The 24144-nt window shown below is 47.4% G+C and overlaps 1 protein-coding gene across 2 annotated transcripts; it reads right to left on the reverse strand.

Moving 5' to 3' along the window:
* Positions 1-978: 978 nt before the first annotated feature.
* LOC138488753 (zinc finger BED domain-containing protein 4-like) lies at positions 979-23272 on the reverse strand. Of its 2 annotated transcripts, none has more exons than XM_069616027.1 (2): positions 22449-23272; positions 979-3669 (listed from the first exon to the last, which is right to left on the reverse strand). In XM_069616027.1, the coding sequence occupies exons 1-2, from the start codon at positions 22914-22916 to the stop codon at positions 1843-1845; spliced, it is 2295 nt and encodes a 764-aa protein (XP_069472128.1). In that variant the 5' UTR covers positions 22917-23272; the 3' UTR covers positions 979-1842. The 2 variants fall into 2 exon arrangements, with proteins under 2 accessions (XP_069472128.1, XP_069472129.1); XM_069616028.1 differs by lacking the exon at positions 22449-23272 and adding an exon at positions 21638-21705.
* Positions 23273-24144: the final 872 nt, after the last annotated feature.

Consider the following 24144-nt stretch of genomic DNA (forward strand, 5'->3'; position numbering starts at 1 on the left):
GGTACATATGTACGTGTGTGTAGGGGCAGTATAGGGCGGTGTTCGGGTGCACAGTAGTGCGTGTGTTCGCAGTTAACACACAGCTGGGGAAGGCCCCATCTTCCAGACAAGCCCTCCAGGGCGGACACGCTTAGTGGATTGGAGCAGGAGATTTCTTTGCATGTATGCGGTAGTGCTCAGAGTATGGGATGTCACGTGAGTGCGCTGCTTTCCCTATTTTGCCAACCTCTGAAGCCTGAAAGTACAAGCATGCAGGCTTGGCATGTGCCAACTTTGCACCAGACCTGCAGATGAACTCTAACTGGTCTGCTGTTAAATCTCAGTTAGTAGTTTAATGGTATCCACTACAGAATAATTACTCATTTTACTATAGCCGATATGATAGCTCAGTCGGTTGAGCGCTCGCTGCTGCGATGTGTGTGTGTCCTGCAGGTTGCAGCTTCGAATCCCCAGCAAGGTCATCTCAGCCTTTCATCCTTCTGAGGGCGACGAGTACCAACACAGGTACTGACACCATTACCCAGCTATTGCCATGTTATGGCCAGGTACCACCATTATGACAGTACCTGGCTATTTTCGAGTATACATAGAGCAGCCAGCTTTTTTTCTGAACAAGTCTGCTGTGCATGTACAATGCAGACAGATTTTGCTGGATTTCTAGTCAGTGGGACTGAATTGGGCGGGGGAAAAAAGTGGCAACTCTCCATAGCACTTAACAGGATTCTAGAGACAGACATTTTCCAAAGTCCTCACCCTCCATCTTCAAGCCTCATTCGTTGGCGACTACAAGAAATAACTATAATCATTTCTAACACCTTCTTGGCAAGCTCCAAAATATTTTTTATCTGGGCAACTTTTCGGATTGTGGCAAACACTGATTCACATATGCTGTGAATAATCAATAATAATTTGATATCAAAGACACTAACATTATCAAATGAGACGCAGCTCCACATTAACGAAAAGAGAATACGTCAATTCAATTCCATCTCTCTAAAGTTTATTTGTTATCCGCTTTTGCAGGTTTAAAGCAGCAAACAGAACATAGTGAGCCCATGGGTTGCATTTCTAACCATCCGTTAGCTTGCCTAGCGCCGCCAACTACATTCTATACGGTATAAGCTGCCACGACAATGGAAGCAAAGTGAAAATCCCCTGAGCACATTTTACACCCGTTGCTCGCATTCTAACTCATGACCTCAGACCAGGCCACCATGTAACGGTCGCCATAAAAGACTGCAGCTAGTATTTTTCTTAGAAACAAAGATGGATTCCAGTTCTAGTGACTATGTTAGGGATTGGAGGGGACCTAAAGATGTCAGGGGGGCAAGAAAATGGCGTAGGTCTCGGACCAGACCAATGGAGCAGGCTGGCCCTTGAGGAAGATTTCATTGGCAACCGTCTTTATTCCTCAGGGAATAGTACACAAATAGACAAAGTACATTTTGCACTCCCTTCTGGTTGCCCTTACAGTAGCCTCAGGGGCAGACCTACCTGTGAGCATTTTGGGAAATTGTGTAAAATGGCAGTGACAGCGAGGGTGGTTTGGCATCTCTGGCTAGATGCACCCTCAGCTTTAAGGAGAACAGAAGCTGGTTCACTGTAGGGGCATATCTTTAAGAAGGGTGAAGCTAACAAGAGGGTAAAGCAAACAGAATTAGTAGATTCACAATGAGAGTGAAGATGCATATGTTGTCCGAGTTCCTTGGTGTGGCGAGTTTGCAAGTGCTCACCATTAGACCTTGCGATGAAGAACACATGCGTCTGGAATTAATCTGCCTGCATTTCATGTTTTTCAAATGGCTGCCATCGCTACACCACAGTTAACTTCCCTGTAAAGGTTCACGGTCGCTGTGCAACTTTTACAAAACTATTGAAACGCAGCAACACCAGCTTCTCAAAGCTGGAATCGCCGAGTCCTTGCTTGGAGGGGGTCAGGACTCTGCCCCCCAGGCTAAAGAGGCGTTCCACAGGAGCACTTGAAGGCAAAGGGGTGTTGTGGGTAATAAAAACCTGTTTGACCAAAGGGTACTTGAGCAGACAAGACAGGCTTTTATCACAGTCAGTCAAAAATTCGAGGACTTCCTCCTTACCCACGGCGGGTCGACTTGCATGAAATTCAAAAAAGTCATCATCATCATCATCATCGTCCTCATCTACAACCTGTGGCAAGGGCTGGTGCTCCTCCGATTGCTTAATAGAGGCCACCTCCTCCCGAAGGTAGCCCGCCGCCTGTTCTGCAGTCTTGTCTTCCATCCATCGCAAGCGGAATTGAGGAATGCTTGCACTGGCAATGACCAAATGACGGTCCGTGAAGCAACTGCTGAACCTGCGCTTAAGAGCCTCGAGTAATCCATCTGCCAGCGAAGTCGTGAGGGTCAAGTCAACTCTCAGTGCCTCAAGCTTCTTCCTCAGGGCAGCAATTGTGGGGAGGAGGAAGCCTATTAGGCATTTTGTTTCAGCCTGCAAAATGTCAAGGGCGCATGCCACAGGCTCCATGATGCGACAGTACTCGTCCAGGAATTTGAGCTCGGCCCCATGGAGGTGCTCCAACTGAAGGTGGTCACAAATGTCATGCAGGATTTCTTCAGGGACGCCCCTCATTCGACTGCATACTTGGTAAAAGGAATTCCACCCGGTGACACAGTCGTCCTGCAGAGAAACCTCTGGCACCTGAATGGACTGGTTGCTCTTGTTCCACAGGGCGACACACTTGGCGATCGTGGACTGAAAGAGCTCCTTCAAAGGTTGTGGCCCATGTATCAGGAAGGAATGTGCATCTTTAGAAGCCACAAGGTTTAAGGCATGGGCTGCACATTGGTGGTGAGGGGGAAGGAGGATGGATGGGACAGTAGGGTCAGATTGCCCTTCAGTGAGAAACTTGTGGAGGTCCAAAAATTCAGGCAAATCCTCCTCTTCTTCCTGCGTCAATTCAGGCAAGTCCTTCTTCTCCTGTTTCACATTGGAGGAAATATTAACTGTACCTTCTCCCAAAGAAGGGAAGCCCTGGTAGGCCTTCATGAAGTTGTAGCCATTGTCTGTCACAATGCCACACACCTTTCCCTCTATACCGAATGCAGCATGAACCTCAACCATTGTGGATGCAATCTGGCTATAGGTGTATTGGTTTTCCAGGCGGCAGCAGGCAAGAGCGGCAGACTGGCGCTTGAGCGAAGAGCTATCGATCCAATGAACAGTCATGCCGAGGAAGCTGCGCCCATGGCAGCTCCAGATATCTGCAGTAGTGCACACTGTGGCGATGTCCTTTAACCTGGCTCTTATGTGTGCCTTCATCCGCTCATAGGTGCCGTCCACGTGTTCCGCAAGAGCCTGGGGACTTAGGACCTCGCAGGATGGTGCCAGACCCTTTACAAGGGCGATGAAAGAGGGCTGCTCCACCACGCTGAACCTCTGCACGTCCTGAACCACAAAATGAACCACTAGCCGGTTCACCAGCTTCTGAATGGGTGTCAAGCTCACTCGTTCAGGGTTCGGCTGCAGCAGAGATTTTATCAGCATTGGTGGTGTCGGAATTGACGGTGACAGCACAATCTTCTTAAATGGGACAACTGGGCTTCCAAACATGTCCTCATCTGCGCTGTGATCCCATGTAGCATTGTGTTTCTGGCCAGGAAAAGGTACATCTTGGAATAACTCTGGATGGGTCCTCTGCAAAGAGAAAAAGAAAGTTATTTATTTTCGCCTCCTATGGGATCTCCCACATTTAGTACCAGCCCACCTTTTGAACACCACATACGGAAATGGTGAAAAATTACACTGAGCAATGGGTGTTGTCCTTTTTCCTGGCATTCATACCATCACCATTTAAAATTCTCCAAATGATCAACTAAATTACCAGTCCCCTTCATCACTTGTTTTACTGCATTAGTTACTAGCAGTCAGCCGGCATTCTGGGGCGATGCCAGATTGGGGTATACCACAACCCTGTTATGGGCAGCTGTGGTATACCCCAGCTGCCCATAACATCAAACCTCATTGTTTACCATAGCTATTATTAGGGTGTTTATGGAGCGTGGACCTAGCTTTGGAAAGCAACGGAGCACTTTATAAGTCATGGGGAACGCACAGCGAGGGAATACGAGATACAAAGGAACATGAACCTAACAGGGGTGGGTGGGCAATTTGGCAGAAATGGATCTACAAGCAACCTGGGGAAGAAAAAAGGAGTGGAGGGTGTGTGGACCCAAATGTTACGGAGGAGTCATTCCTTGAAGAGGTGGGTCTTAAGCTTCTTCCTGAAATGTAGAAGCGAGGGGGCAAGTGTGGTGTTCACGGAGGAGAGGTTTCAGAGTCTGGGGTGTAGACGGAGAAGGCATGTCTCCTGGTTCTTTCCTGATTACACCCGCAGAGTTCATGCCTGCACATGTCCTTAGTTGCTCTGGCTATTACCTAGCTATTATCCATTTAAACTTGTTCTCTCAGACACCGATCCCCTTAGTATTTAAGGCCCACCCCTGACTTCCAATTTTCTGATTTCTATCCAAATACTTTGCACGGGAACAACCCTTGCTGTGACTTCAGGAACCCGTGATGTTGTCACTAGTTACGGATTTTCTGCATCACCTTGGCTAATCATGTGTAAACGCAGGTGTGCTAAGTACTCTACCGCTCTGTTTTTTTCCTAATTAAATGTCATGCATTTAATTGTACTTATGTTACTGATCTAGACTTAGCATTTATTGCAACACCTCCTCTCAGTAGAATTAAATAGACAGTAAAATATGTATGTTCATATGCGTTTATAATAAACACTGGCCCTCTACCAAAGAGAGGAACTTTGTCCCAACACATTCAGCATTGTTCTCTTTTCCCCGTACCGATAATCATCTGCAAAGTGATCAGTAAGCAGGATATTACTTTTATCAAACTCTGGGCAGAGCTACCCCATCGGCTTTTGTACTGCACAGCTACACTGGCAGGACAGTGCCATTAACAGAATATTACCATTGATTCAGGTACCCTACCATCCATTATTCCACACCCTCACTTTTCAGTGTATTCTCTTGCAGTAAAAAATAATTCTCTCCACTCATACTTGCTGGCTAATACAGCCCCAATAAGCTTCTCATTGTATGCGTCTATAATGGGATTGGTTTGGAATTTCATGGAGCAGTGAGAGTTTTGGCCTTTTGTTTCATCTTAAATTTCGCCATTCCATCCCAATGACACCCAGACATCAGCACCCATGAAAGCAGCCCACGCTAGCTATTATTTTTCCTCTTTTGTGTCCATTCCATTACCTTGCACACAGCCAACTCTGTGCTGCGGCACCTTTCGCGGCTGGCTAGGTAATGCCCGATGTTTCCATCTGGGGTCTGGTGTAGCGTGGCAGCAAGACTATAACAAGCATTCATACTTCAAGGCTACTCAGCCCACCACGCAAGCACTAAAATCACTAACGTCAGCACTTCAGAAACTGCCCTCGTGGGGTTATGCTCACGAGCAGCATGCATTCTCTGTGTTCCTGATCCGTATGCTCTGATCAGTGTTCGCTGATGCTAGCACGAGCTACAGCCCTACCTTCTGTCCCCTCTCTTCCCTCCACAAATCTTTAATATGTCACAAACTAGTCTGCCCCTCCCCAACCTCCACTTTGATGCCATTTTTCATTCCATGGCGCACTAAGATCTGGGTACCCTGGCCTGGGCACACCATATGCCACTTTCTGGATAACCCTTGGTGCTGGTGCAGTATAAAAACTCATCTATGTTTTGTGTACCTGCAAAGGGAATATTTGCTATAAATGTTTCGGTCCATATTCTCAATGCCAGTAAGGTACTGTGGAAACCTGGGGGAGGGACCAGACACGGCCCATCATACTTATGCAATGTTGTTGGGCACCCCTAATCTCAGCCTGCATCATTTGTGCCGTTATTTGGCCTGCGCGTTACCAGTCTGGCAGCTGCTTTGTTGGGATTCAGTGATTCAGCCTGCTTCAGTTGATACTTTTGACAATAAGGAGAACTTTAATCCTGTTGCATTTTTTGCTTTTTATCACCAACCAGCCATTTTTCTGTTCCAGTCTTAAAGGCTGCCTCCTGAATTTCTAGCCTGGATCCTGCCCGAATTATTTTTCATTTCCCTACTTTAAAGATCAACTTTGTCTTGGTCCAAACCATTCCTACTCCAGAGCTCTCAGGTTTCCAGTGGCCATGTGTGGGAAGGTCATCCCGTCCTGTGTATGATTGGCATTTTGGGGCGAGCAGTTTTCCTGAATTTCAGAAGGGGGAACTACAAGTTCCAGAATCCAAAGAGAAAAAAACAAGACTGGATGCCCTTCTCATGCATGGCCATAGAAAACTTGAGAGCTCTGCCCATCCTAGCTATCCTATGGGGTAGGATGGGGAAATGGTGTCATAAGGAAGGGGGTACCGCGCCTCACCCTTCGTTGTCCCACTTCCACTCCCAGAAGACCCCTCACCCAGGTGAATCTCTCGCACTGGTCCATCCCCAGGAACTGGATTCAATAGCGTTGTCCGTGTCCTGGCCACCTGAATGACAGTTTATTAATAGGGATTATTGGCAAGAGTCCTGGAAATCTATCCAAGTACTCCACCCGCCAACCCCTGAAATCCTCCCCAGTGCATCACATCTACCACCCCATGAATCCATCAGATGCAACCCCCACTCGAAAATCTACCCACATGCTCCACTCCCCCAGCCCAGGAATCAATTCAAAGTGTGTAAACCCCCCCCCACCGCCTGAAAATCCATCCCAGTGCATCACATCACTCATCCCAGGAATCTATCTGTGTGTCACACCCCCACCCCTCTGAAAATCCATCTAAGTGCATCACATTTCCCATCCCTGAAATCTACCTAAGTGCGCCAGATTCCCTAACCCTGACATCCATCCAAGTGCGTAACATTTCCTACCCTTGAAATTCATCTACCTGCCAGTGGCAGTCATGTTCTTTGTCTCCCCACCAGTTGACCTTTCTGGGTTTTACCTTGAATTGTCACCTCAGCAGTCATGATTCCTAAAGTTCTTCGGCATTCGCTAGACTGTCTGATTTCTCAGTAAAAGCCCCATTTGTAGCTAGGTGATGTGTTCACTGGCCTAAGGGGGACCATCCGCTGGGAATGGTTAATCATCTTCCTCAATACCGGGCGTGGTCTTTTGGCGAGGGTCTGGTGCATTACTCATGTTCACAAGTGCCAGATAACTATCAACATAGGATGTTAAAACAGATAAAACGGATAAACTGGGCAGAGGCTTACCCACATTGGGTAAGAGGGTGGTGGGTTTCAGGAATACAACTGAAAATGTACTCACCAGTAAGAAATACTAAAAGAGAATAAGGAGTTAGGCTTATGAATAAGACTCAGGCTTTTATGGTTTTTAAATTTCAGACATTTACACCTGTATATTTACTTTTAAGGTTTTGGCCCATAGGTGTCAATTCTGCGCTTTTTAGGAGCAGAAATTAAGGCATGCATAGTGGTAGATACTAGCAAACACGTACGAGTAGACATCCACCTTAGTGTTGTGCCATTCATGTCAGTCATACTTGATGAATGCACATGTGATTATTAAAATAGACTGAGCACATGAATGAGCTTTCATACCGAATTGTTTGCCAATGGTCATTTAATTTTTACTGTATACATGGAAATGGCTATGGAACAGCATCCTCCTTCCTCTTCTTGAGCCGGATCGCCTCAAATTCCGTAAGCTCCTCAAGACATTGCTTTCCACCTCCTCCTTCCCACCCTCCCCACTTTACTAAACCCACAGTGGCTGAGATTGGTGACCAGAGCCCTTATGTGTTCTGGCATCCCACCCCAATCGCCTTCAGCCTCTGCCTGCTCCCAGAAGTTGATTTGGTGCCCCCGACCGGTGCCATTACAGGATTGCACTTATTTATTGGCAGTCGACCACAAATTCAGTTCCCAATTGATTTGTCTAATTTAATTAATAAATCAGAAGTATCTCGAATATACGAACTGAGACTCGATACAAAAGGTTGAAAGAAGTGATCTAGATATTTAGATGCATTTTCTAATAGGCTGCCCATAGACAATACTATCGGATGACCAGGGGGATCAATTAAACTTTTTTGAATTTTAGGACTGAAATAAATGAGGAGTAATAGGATGTGATGTTTTAAGAAAAAAATACTCATCCTTATCAATAGGTTCCAAATCACTCGTTTTTTAACATGGTGTGATATTGACATTTGGTCTCCAAAAAAATGCCTTTATAGTTGTTGTGGATATTCCAAACTGCTCTTTCAACATAATGCTGTCTATTCCAGTGTTGTCATCCACAATGGTTTCGCCAATCTCCTCTATATTCGCGAGGCAAATGAGGCTAGTTAGATCTTTCTCAGTTAACAGAGAGATTTCTTCATTCTTTTCCTTAGATTTTCTTTCTCCATATTTAATCTTAGTAGCGTGAAATTTTATTAACTTCAGTTTTCTAGTAAATTTAAATAAATCCACTCTGGTGGAGGTATAGTCATATTTGTAGGTGGGGCTAAATGAAATGTCGGAGCGGTTTAAACCTCTTGGCTCCATCACGTAAAGGTTAATCAACAGACATATTAATGTCTAAATAAAGTATTTTACTTTGAATTGCATGTTAGCATTGCTACCTAGAGCATTTCCAATATGGAGGCTCTTTTCTCGATACTATTGCTCTCCTAGTTGCGATCACATGACCGCTGTGCACGTGATGAGGGGGAGGAACAGACTGCTCTAGCCATGCCTTTTAACACTTGTTAGTGCATTCGGCACGATTGGATTTTACTAGCTTGAGGAAGCCTGAGCATTCAGGCGGAACGCATGGCTTGTCCACCCTCATGGGTGAGTGTGTCTTTACCATTTGGTCGCCATTTAGATGAACATGTTACCAAGTTCATTTTTGTTATGATGCACTGTACCTATGTAAAATAAAGAATATGTTTTGACAGTAGCAGGTCGTGTGTGCTTGGGATTCTTTTGTATACATGCTATGTGTTTTTTTTTGCAGTGTTACAACTTCACTACAGCATGTGTTTTTTGAATATATATATATATATATATATATATATATATATATATATATATATCGTTAAGACATGGAGGAAAGAAACCGCACTCCAAGCGTGAGGTCTAAGAGTCCCAGAAAAGAAAAAAAGAAACAAAGAAACTCGAGTCAAATGAACACACAAGTTTAATAAATGGTTAAAAAAAGGGGTAGGCAAAACACACAACAAAACAAAACAGGACGCCAGGGCAGTGTCCTGAATATATATATATATATATATATATATATATATATATATATATATATATATATATTTATTATATGGCTGGATAGATAGTTCAATTGCCTAAACACGTTGAATTTCGATTGTTACTGCAAAGTTCATGATAGCAGTGTGAAACGACTACAGCAAGACCGACAAATTGATGGCTTAAAGGTTTAGAATTAATCTTAACCGCGGCATAGCTGAGGGCTGTTATATCCGCCCTACGTCCCGCAGCGCGGTGACGTAGGGCCGTTTAATAAAAGCCCCGCCCCCGGCAGTGGGAGGCAGTTCCGGGCAACCCCAGCACAGCGTGTGGGTGTCTTTTGTCCGCGCTCCGACTGATGCCGCGCCCCAGGCCGCGCGGCCTCCTGGACCGGTGCCAGCCCCACGTGCGGGGTCCTCCGGAGCACCGCCACACAACAATGGCGACGAGGAAGTGAGCGAGCAACCACGCGCTCAAGAACAATTCACACGCGGGTGCCCCACGGACGTCCCGTACAAATTTTTGGACACCCGATGGGGGCCACCGAGACCACGTGACCCCCACCCCAAAAAAAAAAAAAATGTCTCTCTCACACCCTATCCTAAGGGGGTCGGGAATTTTTTTCTCTTCTTCGCTATTTCTCCCGCATGGCGCACATGCTACAAGGCGCCCATCGGTCGGCGCACAAGTGCCAGGGGGCACGTTCACCACGAAAGAACATTCCTCAATGCAAAGTGCAGACGAACCCATAAGGCAGGACAACATCAGACCAGCTCGACAGCACAAACAACAAACCGAGGGTACGTGACACCATGGCGACTGGGTCATCAACTCCTGGACCCTCCACGCCGTCCAGGATCGCGGCAAACCTGTCGATGGCGTCGCCACCACCCCGCACGCAGGGCAGTTCATCAACGCTGGTCCAACCCTTCGACCCATTCACCGACCCATCGTCCAGTCGACCCAGATGGCAGTTATGGCTACAAAAGTTCGAGATGGCCATGGAATGCAAGGACATCACGTCATCCAGAAAGATGAAAGCTCATCTACTCCTCAGTGTGGGCGACGAGGTGCTACGCATCTTCAACTCCCTGAATGATGGCCAAGACGCATACCTGAGTGCAAAGGACGCTTTAACGGCACATTTTCTCCCGCAACTAAATCCAGACTATGACACTTTCATTTTTTGCACGACCATCCAGGCCACTGATGAGACTCTAGACGCCTACCACACGAGGCTGAGGAAACTGGCCATGTCGTGTGAGTTCACGAACACTGAGAGGGAGATCAGAAGACAAATCATAAATGGCGTACATTCGGAGAAGCTGAGGCGACTCGTACTCAGCGAGAAAGGCATCCCTCTACAACGCATTCTGGAACTGGGTCGACAGAGGGAGCTTGCCCACTCCAGGGCCGCCAACATGGAAGCAACACTACAGAAACTTCAGCCGTCCCTCTCCACAGCGATGGTCGCCCAGATCTCCGACAGACAATTTACGAGAGGTGAAAGTGGCGGCAGCCACACCCAGAACAGGTGGCAACCTCGAGTACCAGGACCCACAGAATGTGGGTGGTGTGGTGGTCAAAGACACAGAAGGCGAAACTGCCCGGCGCAAGGCACCACGTGCGGAGCGTGCGGCAGGAAGGATCACTACGCGAAAGTGTGTAGATCAGCGAACACGCCACTGCAGCCCCCACAAGGCTCTCAGGAAAAGAGGTCACCGAAAAAAAAGAAGCAAGCCAGCGCAAGGAGGGTTGCAGTAGTCAACTCCTCGACGGAAGAGGAAGGGGATGATCTCTCGGCCCTACGGCAAACGGCAGGCACGGAGAGCGAAGGAAAGGGCCGAAAGGTATATCTGGTATCTACACTGAACCAGGGGCCAGCACCACCGCAAAGAACCGCCAGGCGACGAAAATGCACAGTCACCATCCAAGGCCAGTACGTACAGATGACCATTGATACGGGAGCCTCGGTAAACGTCATGCCAACCAGTGTGTTCCAAACCCTTACACCACCACCTGAGCTCAAATCCACAGACACTCGGCTGTTTGCCTACGGCAGCCGGAGACCCCTGCCAGTCATCGGGAGGTTCCGCACCACTTTTGAACATGGCGAACAAAAGGTGTGGTCAAAGATATATGTCTTGAAGGCGGGAATCGAAAGCCTACTGAGCGGAGATGCGGCTGAAGACTTGGGCGTGGTCAAATTCATCTGCCACATTGACAACGCAGCCGAAGTCGAGAACTTTCTCAGGCAACACCCCAAGCTACAGAAGGGGATAGGCTGTCTCAAGGGAAAGACTATCAAACTACACATTGATCAATCAGTGCAACCATGTGCGGTGAGACACCGGAGGACACCGTTCCACATGAGGGAACAGGTAGAGAAAGAGTTAAGGTCACTGGAAGCTGCCGGCATCATTGAAGAGGTCACGGGACCAACGCCGTGGGTCTCCCCGATGGTGGTCACCAGGAAGCCCAAACAGCCCGGAAAAGTCAGGATCTGTATTGACATGCGCCTGCCCAATGCGGCCATAAAAAGGGAACGACACATAACACCAACAATCGATGAAATCATCACCAACCTCACTGGGTCATGTGTGTTCTCAAAGGTAGACCTTAAGGCGGGGTACCACCAACTCAAGCTCCACAGAGAGTCACGCTACATTACCACTTTCTCAACCCACCTAGGTCTGAGGAGGTACAAGCGCCTGAGCTTCGGCAACTCATCGGCCGCGGAAGTCTTTCAACAGACCATCCAGGAGGTCATCAGAGGCATACCAGGGGTATTGAACGTGAGCGATGATATCCTAATACATGCACCTGACACCAAGGAACACATCACGAGACTCAAGACACTCCTGGGCAGGCTGGAAGAAGCCGGACTCACAATCCATCGAGAGAAGTGCGAGTTCCTAAAATCGGAAATAACCTTCTTCGGGTACAAGTTTGACCGCACCGGCATCTCACCTGATCCCCAAAAAGTGGCGGACATCCAAGCTGCTAGTCCCCCAGCGACCCCCACCGAAGTACGCAGTTTTCTGGGAATGGCCACCTACTGTGGCAGATTCATTCGAAACCTAGCAACCCTATCTGAACCGCTACGGGAACTAACAAAGGTCAGCACCAAGTGGGACTGGGGGCAGGAATGCCAGGAAGCCTTTGAGAGCATTAAAGACTCCCTGTCGACTGATACCAAGATGGCCTACTACGACAGGGACCTCCCGACAGAACTATTTGTGGATGCCAGCCCAGTAGGACTTGGAGCAATCCTGATGCAGGTCACAAAAGAGGGCGAAAAAAGACCGATCGCATATGCATCCAGGGCACTCACAGCAACGGAACAAAGGTACTCCCACATAGAGAAGGAGGCCATTGCCGTACTATGGGGGTGTCGACACTTCCACATCTACCTGTATGGGCGCAAGTTCACGGCAATCACTGACCACAAGCCCCTACTACCAATCTTCATCGGGTCATCGGCGCACCCACCAGCCAGAATCACCAAGTGGCTGCTACACCTCCAGCAATATGATTTCGAACTCATCTATCAGCCGGGCAGTGGCAACCCGGCGGACTTCCTTTCGAGACACCCATGACCAGCCACTCAGCAGGAAGTTCTGATCGCCGAAGAAACGGAGGAACACATTTGTCAAGTGGTTCGCACCATGAGGCCCAAAGCGGTAAACATTGAGGACATTGCAACAGAAACCCAGAATGACCCCTGTTGCGACCTGGTAAAAGATGCCATCATGTCAGGCAACTGGAAGGAATTCATGACGCACACCCGCAACAGAACCGAGGGGGCTGGGGAGCTCCTATCCGGCATGTTCACGGTTCAACAAGACCTCTCAATCACCGAAGGAGGGCTCCTGCTAAGGGGAGATCGCATCATCATACCCCCAAGTTTGCAAGACAGGATAGTAGCCCGAGCGCATGAAGGACACCAAGGTCTCGCAAGAACAAAGGCCCGGGTCAGACACAGGGTGTGGTTCCCTCACATCGACGATCGAGTCGAAGGCTTAGTGAACACATGTTTGCCCTGCCAAATAACGAGTGGGCCCCCAGATCCAGAACCGATTCTGTCGGCCGAGCGCAGCCGGGCACGATGGGAAGCGATCAGTATTGATTTTTGCAAAATCAGAGAGGGTCTACATCTACTGGTGGCAATCGATGATCACTCACGCTATCCAGAGGTCGAGATACTGGAGTCCACCGCCGCGGAAGTGGTCATCCCGGTGATAGAAAAGATGTTTGCCACTCATGGTCTGCCCACGACCATCAAGAGTGACAATGGACCCCCGTTCACAGGGGAAGAGTTCAAGCAATATCTACAGGAACTTGGCATCAAATACCACCACATCATGCCGAGGTGGCCACAAGCCAATGGGGACGTCGAGCGGTTTATGAGGACCATCAATAAGGTGCTCAGAGTATCAAGGGCAAACGCCAGCCGGTGGAAGATCGACCTATACCGGTTCCTGCGGAACTATTGGGTCACCCCACACAGCACCACAGGCATACCACCTGCTGACCTCATGTTTGGAACCATCATCAAATCGTCGATTCCCCATCACCCAAGCAGGACCCCCGATGATGTTGATAATGCACGCATGGAAATGAGGAGAACACGTGCCAATGCTCACATGAGTGCCAAAAGAAGAGCAAGGCCGTCCGACCATCGAGTGGGTGACCAAGTCATCATGTTGCAAAACCCCACGAAGTCCAAGCTAGACACCAGGTACGAGGAACTGCCACGGACTGTCAGCCACTGGCGCGGGACCATGATAACTGTGACCCGAGGACATCGGAAAGTGACAAGGAATGCCTCCTGGTTCAAGCCCGTGCCCTGCACTCTCTGGTCGGATTGCGAGGGGCCTCAAGACGAAGACAACTTACAACAAGACAGCGAAGAGCTGGCGCAAGACCCAGAGGATGAAGCCACATGGGACCGCAGCTGGCAACCAGAGAGCCTGCCCGGCAGTGGGGACATATGCAGTGAAGGTGAGCAGATTCACGAGCCGAGCGGGGACAGCCCCCAGGGGAAGCGGTATGGTCTGAGAACCAACACGAGGCCGCCCGCGAGGCTGAATGACTATGTATGCTGAGCAGGACACCGTCGCCAGGCATCCCACACAAGGGGGAGCTGTTACAGTGTGAAGAGAGAACTATGTCAGGAGGTTGAAGTTGAGTATGCTGATTGTGTTGATGTTAAGTTTATTTGAAATAAAGGAGGAATGTTATATTCGCCCTACGTCCCGCAGCGCGGTGACGTAGGGCCGTTTAATAAAAGCCCCGCCCCGGCAGTGGGAGGCAGTTCCGGGCAAACCCAGCACAGCGTGTGGGTGTCTTTTGTCCGCGCGCCGACTGATGCCGTGCCCCAGGCCGTGCGGCCTCCTGGACCGGTGCCAGCCCCACGTGCGGGGGTCCTCCGGAGCACCGGCACACAACAAGGGCAACCCTCCAGACCATCGTTTTTAGCCTGCCATGCAACAGTACCCTGTAACATTTACACTGTACCCTGTAGTGACAGCAAGGCTTGGCCTGGTTAAATGTTATTTAACAGTGACATTTCTTAAGAAAAATTGTCGCATGAAATAATATACTGCACCTGTTTTTAAAGCAAAAGTGTAGCAGAACATCTCACAATAGTACCGAGAATCGTGCTGCCTACTTGAAGTTCCTTTTCTTGCACACTCAGACCACTGGGAGGCGCACGCTACTCAGGAAAGACGAGGAAGCCTTGAGCACAGTACTCTTTTCGAAAGATTGTGACATTTCGGTCGACGTTTAAACTGCTGCTAAAATCGAATTGGTATTGTTGGTGCACTGGCACATCGCGTTTTTAAACTTGATGAAAAAATACTTTTACCGTAGGAATGCCAGAATCGAAACATTATTTCCATATTTGTATCTCTAGTCTTATGAGGCCACCGCTCTCTATTTGCAACTCCAAAGTACCACTATTTCTGACAGTTGAATATTTATATCAGACTTTATTAGTTTGCAATGATGAGCAAAAAACATTTCATAAAGTCTTGCTATATTCTTGTGGAGCCACTACAATACATTCGACCAGGTGGCTATATTCCATCTACAAAATATAGCCTTATCGATCGAAGGAGGGGTCGTTATCGTAGAATAATGACACACCACCAGGTTATGGTGCCCTTCACAAAGGGCCATAAGCTGGAGAAGGGTCATCGTCCCAAGCAATAATTATCCCTCACAAGGTATATAAGCACATGGTGGTAATAGCAATACATGTTTTGGAGTTTTACTGGTGAAGTAAAAAGTTACTTTAATATTGAGTAAAGTAAATAGGCAAACCGAGTTAGTTTAGTGTTTTTAATTTTCTGGTACTTAACATAAGGTTTTATTGGAAACTGGGTTCAACGGGAGCGTGTTTAACATGAGCATGCATTAAGTGCCATGTAAAAGAAAACAGTTCTATAAGAAACTGAAATAATTTTCCTATGTTTTTAGCTTTCTCTTTGGTGTTAAAAAGAATGTTGCAGCGAAAGAAAAAGTCCCTCTAGAGAAAGTGCGTTGTTGAAAAAAAATATTGCCTGTGAATTGCATTATTGTTTCAATGTTTGCTTTTGAAAGCAAAATATTCAGAATGCAGGCAATATCAGTAGTTGCACTCCGAAGGTTCTGATTGGCTTAGAGGAGGTCAATAACTATCCTCATGTGCTAATAATATTTAGAGCACTGTGTGCATATCCTCTATAAATGGTACACAGGACTTACTTGTCCGTAGTCTCGAGGTAGAATCTCACGCTTCTTAAAAGCTAAAAATCTTTATGTGGGTTATCAGCTATGCAACTCTGTTCAGTAGCTTTAGATAATATTTATCGTCATTGTTTCGATGTCAAACATATATACACTTGATTATCCTCCCCTTAGGATGGATGGAGTGCAGTCATTTCTCTACTCAAAATACAATTCCAATAGCACATTCAAACCTTCGAATATCAAATGAAAGCCTTCATTCAGCCTTTTGCCACTCTGCCAAGATTTTATTCCACACACTTAAACTTACTCGTAATTTGGGAGCCCGACTATTGACCGTTATCTTCGAGGCTACTATATTTCAAGTTATACGACCCTGCCGGTCCGGAAAGAATGGTTGTGGTAAATCCCCCACCACCTTTCTTTCCGGACTGGCTGATTAAGAGTCCTGCAGTCGGGAGGTGTCACTCCCGCCAGGCCTGACCTGGCGGATTTAACACCGCCCGCCTGCAGGCGGACATGGAAACACACTGGCTCTGTCATAGACGGAGCCAGTGTTTCCATGGTCCCCATCCCCCTCCATGGGAATGGGGATTTACTGATTTCCGCCTCCGGAATAACCGGGTCACCGGGGTTATAATGCCCCGGTGATTCCGGCAATCTGAGGTTGAATGGTAATATCAGTCCAGCGGTAAGCTGCCGGAATTTCCTGCACGGTTACCGCCGGACTCGTAATGAGGCCCATAGTACTATGAAGCATTTTGCACATGTTGCCTCTCACGCCCTTTTATCAAATCACAATAATAAATCCCAAAAAAATATTAACTAATCCAGAGGACAGCATCAGAGGTAGCTGGAATCACAAAACCTACTGTCCTCACTTCCCGTCAGAAATGCTGTGTTACTCAACTGCAATCTCCTAGAAATTAAATCACGGCTACACCGCATAATCCTACGTTTCAGCCCTGCACCCAAACCTCGCAGTTGCTGTCTGCTAGCAAAACCTACACTCATTCATTCATTTGATCGCCCCATCCCTTAACACGAATTGGATTTCCCTACACAGTTAACACCCGAATGGTCTTCGGGTGTTAACTGTGTAGGGAAATCCCTACACAGTGGCTGGAAAGAAGTCTGGGGAGAGGTCTGGGGAGAGGTGGGGCAATTCCCTTTTCTTCTGGAAAGAAAAAAGTGTTTAAGCATACAAATTCAGTGCTCCGAAGCATGGCAAGGAAGTGTGCGTTTAAGTTTCTGCTTCAGCCAAAGTTTTTTTTTCTTCAAATCAGTTGTGAAAGGGGCGTTTTTTAATGCTTCATGTTGCCACCCATCCCCGTTTGAAGTACATGCACAAAATCAAAGGGGGGGGGGGGCTACTGGTGTGAGACATGTACAGGATCAAACAGTGAAGAGTTAAAACCGAGCTGTCCTCTATGGTTTGTAGGGGAAGCCATTAGCAACTATCTCCATTTCCAAAAGCTGTTTCTTCCTTCTGTGTGTCACATCTGACGATTATGAAAGTCATAATTAAGGCTTCCAGTATTTGGTATATTTTTCTGCCATTTCCGTCTGTATTTATACACATTTATTTTTGTCATAGGAAAAGATAATCCACAGCCAGTATTTTTCTGCTTTCATTCTAATAAAAAATGCATTAAAGCACACATGCAGCCATATAGGAAATAAATGCTAGCTCCATGTTTTCCATAACAAATGGTTTCTCCTGTAACTGCTGCTGCCATAAGATATATGCTGTGGGCAATTTAAAGAACGTTAATGCTATTTTTTATACAACTAAATCTGCAACGTGATTGGCCTGCGATGTATGAGTGACATCAAAGAAAACCAGGCAGAAAGACCTGTTTTTCCGTTTTTTCCACTTGTATCAATAGACAGAAAACTGATTGATTTCCATATCTATGCGTAAAAATTAGTAAAAACGGAAAACTGGAAGCCTTAGTCATAATCAATCGCTATGGTGCCATAGCAGGTGGACACAGCATTTTGCTTCCTTTGTAGGGTTCTGTGGGAGAGACGGAACTTGAGGCATTGTTACGAGTTTGGTAGTATATCCTGTGGAAATTCAGCCAAACATGATTATCATTTCTGCCACTCACAATCAGAGTAAATCAACCTGCGGCAATTGGCAGGGTTGATCCCCATTCCACAAGACTCCATAAGGGATTCGTAGGCTTAAACACTAGGAGTAACTCTGCCCACTGTAAATACTCGATTTTTTGGGAGGTGAAGTGGAGGAAAACTGACAAGTACTAGAGGTATTTCCTTCCCCCCAAACTCGTAATTTTGCAGGCCAGGAAACTAGTGGTAAAGTGACAGTAATCAAATTGCTGCGATTTTACAGCCATTTTTAGATGTGTTATGTTGTATACAGTCCCTCCTATCTCCACTCTATACCCCCTGCAAGCCGGTCCATGGGAGCAGCACAAGGGCTGGAAAAGGGGGCTGGGGCGATATATTATAGATTGGAAGCTTTAAACTATGGTGTGCATTTCACCATTGGGTTCCAAGCAACATCATAGCCAGCTCAAGCTTCTCGCTCGCCGTCTATCAGCTGTCACACTAAACCTGTAGGTGGAATATATCCCTGTACCGGATACTTGCTCATCTGTTATTCTAGGTTTTACTGTCTTGAAAAAGGGAGCGCTAATCTGAAAGAAAAAGCCGGGCAGATCCAAATGCCTTTAATCTGTAAAGAATATCCAACCACTTTACGATGTCTCACAAAAATTGGTTCACCACACAAGCTCATATCTGAATGTGGGGAAAAATTGTCAGTAAAATATCCAATATGCTGGTCAGTAGGAATGAACCCTATGAAAACCGGCTCACCACAGAACTCTCTGCAGCACTAAACTAAATGTTTTACCCAAGTGTAGGCACTGGCAGAAAGGGCTATTTCCCATCCCCCCTTCGCAAATGTCAATGCTCTACAAGCAAATCTAGTGCATAACGTTGACAAGCTGAAATAGGGACTAACATGTCTGTGATTGATGAACATTTGTGAGAGAAACCTGGGCTTGGCTAACAAGCTTTAGATAATCACATGATTCTCAGCCTTCACAATCATGATTTTAAAAACAGACATTCCGACGTGACAATTTACATATTCATATCTGTGCTTACACTTTGATTCTGATGTAAAAGTCCTCTATAAAAGAGTGCAGATGTCGGCTTCATGTGCTGCGATGGATAATACAGCACCCAGCCTGGGCCTCTCAGCCATCACCATGCCACCAGTCTTCAAACCCAGCCTTTGGCCATAGCGGTCACACTTCATGCATGTGCCCCCATAGTGTCTGTTTCTCCACTCTCACCTTTAAAAGGACACCCTAGTAATCCTGGAAGTGGCTAGTGGCTCATTTTGCCATGTCAGGAAAGGTTGTTGTTGTCCACATCCCATGTCCCCATTTCACCCTAACCATGTCCTGACAAAACCATCAGCCTGTGTGCGACATACCAGATGCCATACTAAAAAGGCAAATGAGCAGGCAGTCCTACATGTAGTTGGTGGTCCTCATGCAATATCCTTACACTTACCAGCAGTAGTGTTGATTCATTGATCACATCTTGGCTGCCCGGCACACCCTCAAAATGTACCCAAACTGTACCAAAAACCTGCAGGGTGTGTGTTCCCTGTTCTTAATTTTCCTAGGACCTCTTCCTGTAGCGGTAGGGGACTGTGTCAAGTATATTGCATCTTTGCTCGATTCTACCTATATTCACAATTACCATTTGGGACTAAAATAAAACAAATCTGCATGCACAAATACTGCACGCTAGGAAGAGGGAAATAATGGGAACATTCGAATTCCACAAACGGTTGTTTTTTTTATACCCAAAACATTATTTTCGCAAGTGAAGGGGAGATGCATGCACGGGCGAAGCTGGGTATACCCATAGATATGCGTGGGTGCCTGATGTGCGGCTTAGTCTCACTCAAATCATTGTTCTATCTGGTATTAGCATGCCCCTTCTTTCTGGTCCAGAGAATTAGTCATTTGGGGGGCTTCTTACATTCAACAGCCCTGGTCTTGACCAAAAACCAATGGGTAAGGCGAATGCTTATCTTTGGCAACACTCAAATTCTCCCGGGTTTGAAGAGCACAATGGCCTACGGGGAAGCAGCTTGGAGGGAAATATGGGATTAATCGCAGGCCTAATGACTACATTCATTTCAAAGACATTTGGTTAACTACATTACATATTTTAACCAAGTCGATGAAACTGTGTATATTTGGTTGTATTATTTCATTTTTATTTGTTCTAATTTACTTAAGTGTATACGTTTCTTGTAAACTGTAAAACACTTAAAAACATAACAATGATACACACTACTCAAAGATTAACATACTCCCTGTGTGCCACCATGGATCCAGGGGTAGCAGGGTGACTTGTTATGTCATATTATGTTACTGGTGTTTTATACTGCACACATTACCACCGTAGTGGGCTTAAAGCACTGAGCCTTGTGGGTGTTCAAATACACATCCCCTATTCTGAAAAAGGATCGGCCATAAACCCAAAGCATTCCTCAGCTTATGTTTTTAAACAGGCACAGTGGGTGGTGCAATTAGTACAGGCACAGTGCAATGACAAGAAGGGTACTTAGTGACCAGTTTTTGCATTTTCCTTCTGGACTGCAGTGGTACAAAGTGGTTTTAGTGGGCCCCTCTCTCCTAAACGTTTCCTCCAAATTGGAGTAGTTTTTTCTCCCCCTCTCCTTTTGTCCTTCATGTGGGACTCACTCCGCGCCTTCTACCCCATTACCTTTATTTCCGCACACTGTACGACGTGAGAAAAATCCTGATCTCGGCATGGGATTTCCTATGTTCCCTATTTCCTGGAACCTATTCTCAAAAATACAGCTCTAAATGGATTGAAACCTGATGCCCCACAGGAAGGTTATGTTAAGTAAACTTACTTAAGTGCAACATAGACCCGAGGGTATCTTGGCGCTAGTATTCCACTGTCCACCGGTAGGCCCCCACAAGTTGAGAGGATGCACCACTCACTCACTCTAAACAAACAGAAAATGTCCACCCCTTCAACCAGGATGGCAATTAATTTTAAAAAGTTGTAATTTCCAGACGTGACATAGCAAAATGAATGTGCTCTGCTACCCTCTGTAGGGTTACGATTGCATATTTTGGAATGTGCATGTTTTACTACAAAGGGCCAAAAGGTGGTGGGGGGGGTCTAACCCTGTACCCAAACAACCCATCCGTCAAGTAGTTGGCAATTCTTGATGGTGTGCCCTGTCCATATATGCCTTATACTGTGCAGTACATCCCCGAGCACAGCCTTGCTTGGTAGAAGGAGCAGCTGTGGGCGTGAAAAGGGAACAAAAATCCTGCTATTGTATTAAACAAAAATCAAACATTTACCATAATTATGTTTTTTCAATCGTTCTGTTCAATATTTTACTATTGGGTAAAGGGCAAGCATTCTAGGGGTAGACTTTCATCCTAACACTCGTTCGCCCTCACCCATTTTAACACTATCGTAAATCCAAACATCCATCCATCCTCATACTCCCATTCTTCTGTCCAACCGTACCCACACATGTAATATTTAAACACGACCACCAATTCTTTCACCGGTCCATTCATCCTCTCTCTCTCTCTCTCTCTCCTGTCACGTTCACCTTCAAATTCTCGTTCATCCATCCGCCAATTCTCGCGTTCTTTCAGCTATTCGGAACTCCTGCAGTCTTACCTCGTGCCCTTTAAAACAACTACACCCGCCCCCCGCCCCCGGCCCCCGAGAACAGTTAACTGCTTTTACAACATTCGAAAGCAAAAACTATTGTTTTTGTCAGTTCTCGTTCTTTGTAGCCCCGCCCCTTGATTTCTGTGCAGTTCGTGTCCTCCCTTTTTGCAGATCTGTGGAGTTTTTAGCCTGTCAGTTCTCGTTCTTTGTAGCCCCGCCCTTTCCCCCCAAATCCCCGCCCCTTAATTTCTGTGCAGTTCCTGTTTTCCCCTTTTTGCATATCTGTGGCGTTTTTTGTCTTTCAAGTCTCGTTCTTTGTAGCCCCGCCCCTATCCTCCAAAATCCCCGCCCATTAATTTCTGTGCTCGTTATTACACAGTCCCTGTCCTCCCTTTTTTTTTTAGCAGATCTGTGGCGTTTCGTCTTCATTCTTTCACGCGCAACCTTTTCCCCGGGACTTTACCTGTTCCCAAATCCCCATTAGTCTCTGCGCCCCCTTTTACTCGGGCCTTCCTCCCACCAGTTCTTGCCCCTCCCATGATTGCGAAAAATCACATTCTGCGGCTCCTTCAGTACTGCCTGCGAGCAGTTCTCCCACTGAAGGCTCCAGTCCCTCTCACTGGTATGCCCCATACACGCTCTCACGTACTCCATGCGCCCCCTTGCCCTGGTTTAGGTTATTGCTGCAGCTTCTCCGGTTTGTATCGTTTCTCAACCCCCAAAATGTGCCCGATCCCCTTACTCACTTGGAGGTGTTTCTTCAGGTTGCTGGTGGAACTGCGCGCCGTGGACAGCAGCTTGACCTTGGGCCTGCATAGATCGCACTGTACCGTGATGTTCTTGCCCTTTTCCTCCCAGAAGCTGAAGGCGCTGCGGAATTTCCAGCGCTGGAAGGCGGAGGCCGAACCCCGGTTATCGGAAGTACCGGGCGAAGCCGCGTTAGGCCCCGAGACTTGCGTAGAGGATGTACCCTGGGGAGGCGCCGCAGCACCGTGAGACTGAGCGCTGTGGGGTCCAGTTCGCGGCCTCCTTGCCGTCTCCATAACCTGCAGCTCCTGCGCTACGGAAGTAGCACCGGGAGGGGGGTACCTGCTACCTCTCGAGTTGGCTGGACGCGGTCTACGGGGCTCACCCAATCCCTGGCAAGTCTCCGACCTGTTCCTGGCCTCGCTTCCACCAGGCAGGCGCCATACTGCCCCGCGCTTCTCTTCCATTCACGCCGGGAGGGCGCCGAAACACCGGCCTTGGCCGCTGTATTTTCGTGCGGTCCTCTGTTGGTATCTCGCTTTCGTCTCCGGTCCCTGCCCCGGCCCCACTGTCTAGGCAGGACCCTGTATCCCCTTCCGTTCCGAAAGGCCTCTTCGAGCAGGGCCCTTAAAGGTCCACCTTTCGGGTAGGGCCCCCCCTATCGCCTGTCTCACCGGGACTCAGCCCGACCTATCCCCGGGCTTCTCTCTTTCTCTTCAGAAAACCGGGACAGGACACGATCCCCAGGCTGCAGAGGCCGCGCGCTCGCTATCTCCCTCCCCTCTCGGTTCCTCCCCGGATTACACGTTACTGATTCCTCCTCCACCCCTCCCCCTGCAGAAGCCGTTACAGATTAACGGATCCCCCTCCTTCTCCCGCCCAACCTCGCCCTCCACCCCCAGGGAGGGGATTAGTCCCAACACGGCCAAAGGAAGGCCCTGTCTGTACTCTCAGTATCGTGCAATTAACCCATCCAAGTGCTCCCTATCTGCTTCTGTCGGTTACATTTTTGCCCCGGAGGGTTCTTTTAATGTGCCCATAGCAATCCTCTCCCAGTGACCGCTCTCATACTGCACCTGCCCCATATGTCCCACCATGGTTCTCGTGTGTACCTGTTAGACTACTGGTCTTTCTTCTTTGCCAGAAATCGTCTTGCACATATTTTGTAATTATTGTTTTGTGCTGCACGCAACTAGTGTCCAATATAACATGAGCACAAGGTGAGTGGAGCCTTGGATGCAAACTGTCCCGTTTGCTACGTGACACCTCCGTGCAGTCCTGAATTATCATATTGTACCGTACAGTTTAGATTTTCTATTTATAACTGGGATTGAAGCGTGCAAAGCCAGGTCTGGTTTAAGGGGTTGAGCATTATGTGGAGGAACTTGGCAGCTATGTGGAGGAGAACTGGGGTCAGGGAGGATGGGAATAGAAGTGGTTACACTCTTGGTTTATTTGTTAGTGCTAGAGATATATTAGTTGGTTTGGACGAGGACAGTATATTGGTTTCTTAGATTTAGACCCTGACAATCACCCAAGTTATTCTGTGTTGAGGTAGGGAAAACCCCTCTAGGAATAGGGAGAAACAGGTTCTTTTCTCTGAATAAGTCTATAGCCAAAATGGTACCATCTTGTCAGCCTCCTTACCCATCGCTCCACACATTCCAGAACTGAACTTTGGCAAGCACCTATCAT

Source organism: Ambystoma mexicanum, chromosome 9, assembly GCF_040938575.1.
Source record: "Ambystoma mexicanum isolate Mex_15411 chromosome 9, UKY_AmexF1_1, whole genome shotgun sequence".
NCBI classification, from domain to species: domain Eukaryota; kingdom Metazoa; phylum Chordata; class Amphibia; order Caudata; family Ambystomatidae; genus Ambystoma; species Ambystoma mexicanum.

What these genes read in the sequence shown, in the direction of transcription:
- LOC138488753 (XM_069616027.1), bottom strand. Translation starts at nt 22,916, where the DNA reads ATGGAAGAGAAGCGCGGGGCAGTATGGCGCCTGCCTGGTGGAAGCGAG. An exon ending in ACCTGAAGAAACACCTCCAA is followed by an intron (nt 3,670 to 22,448) that starts GTGAGTAAGGGG and finishes TTCTCTTTGCAG; the next exon opens with AGGACCCATCCAGAGTTATT.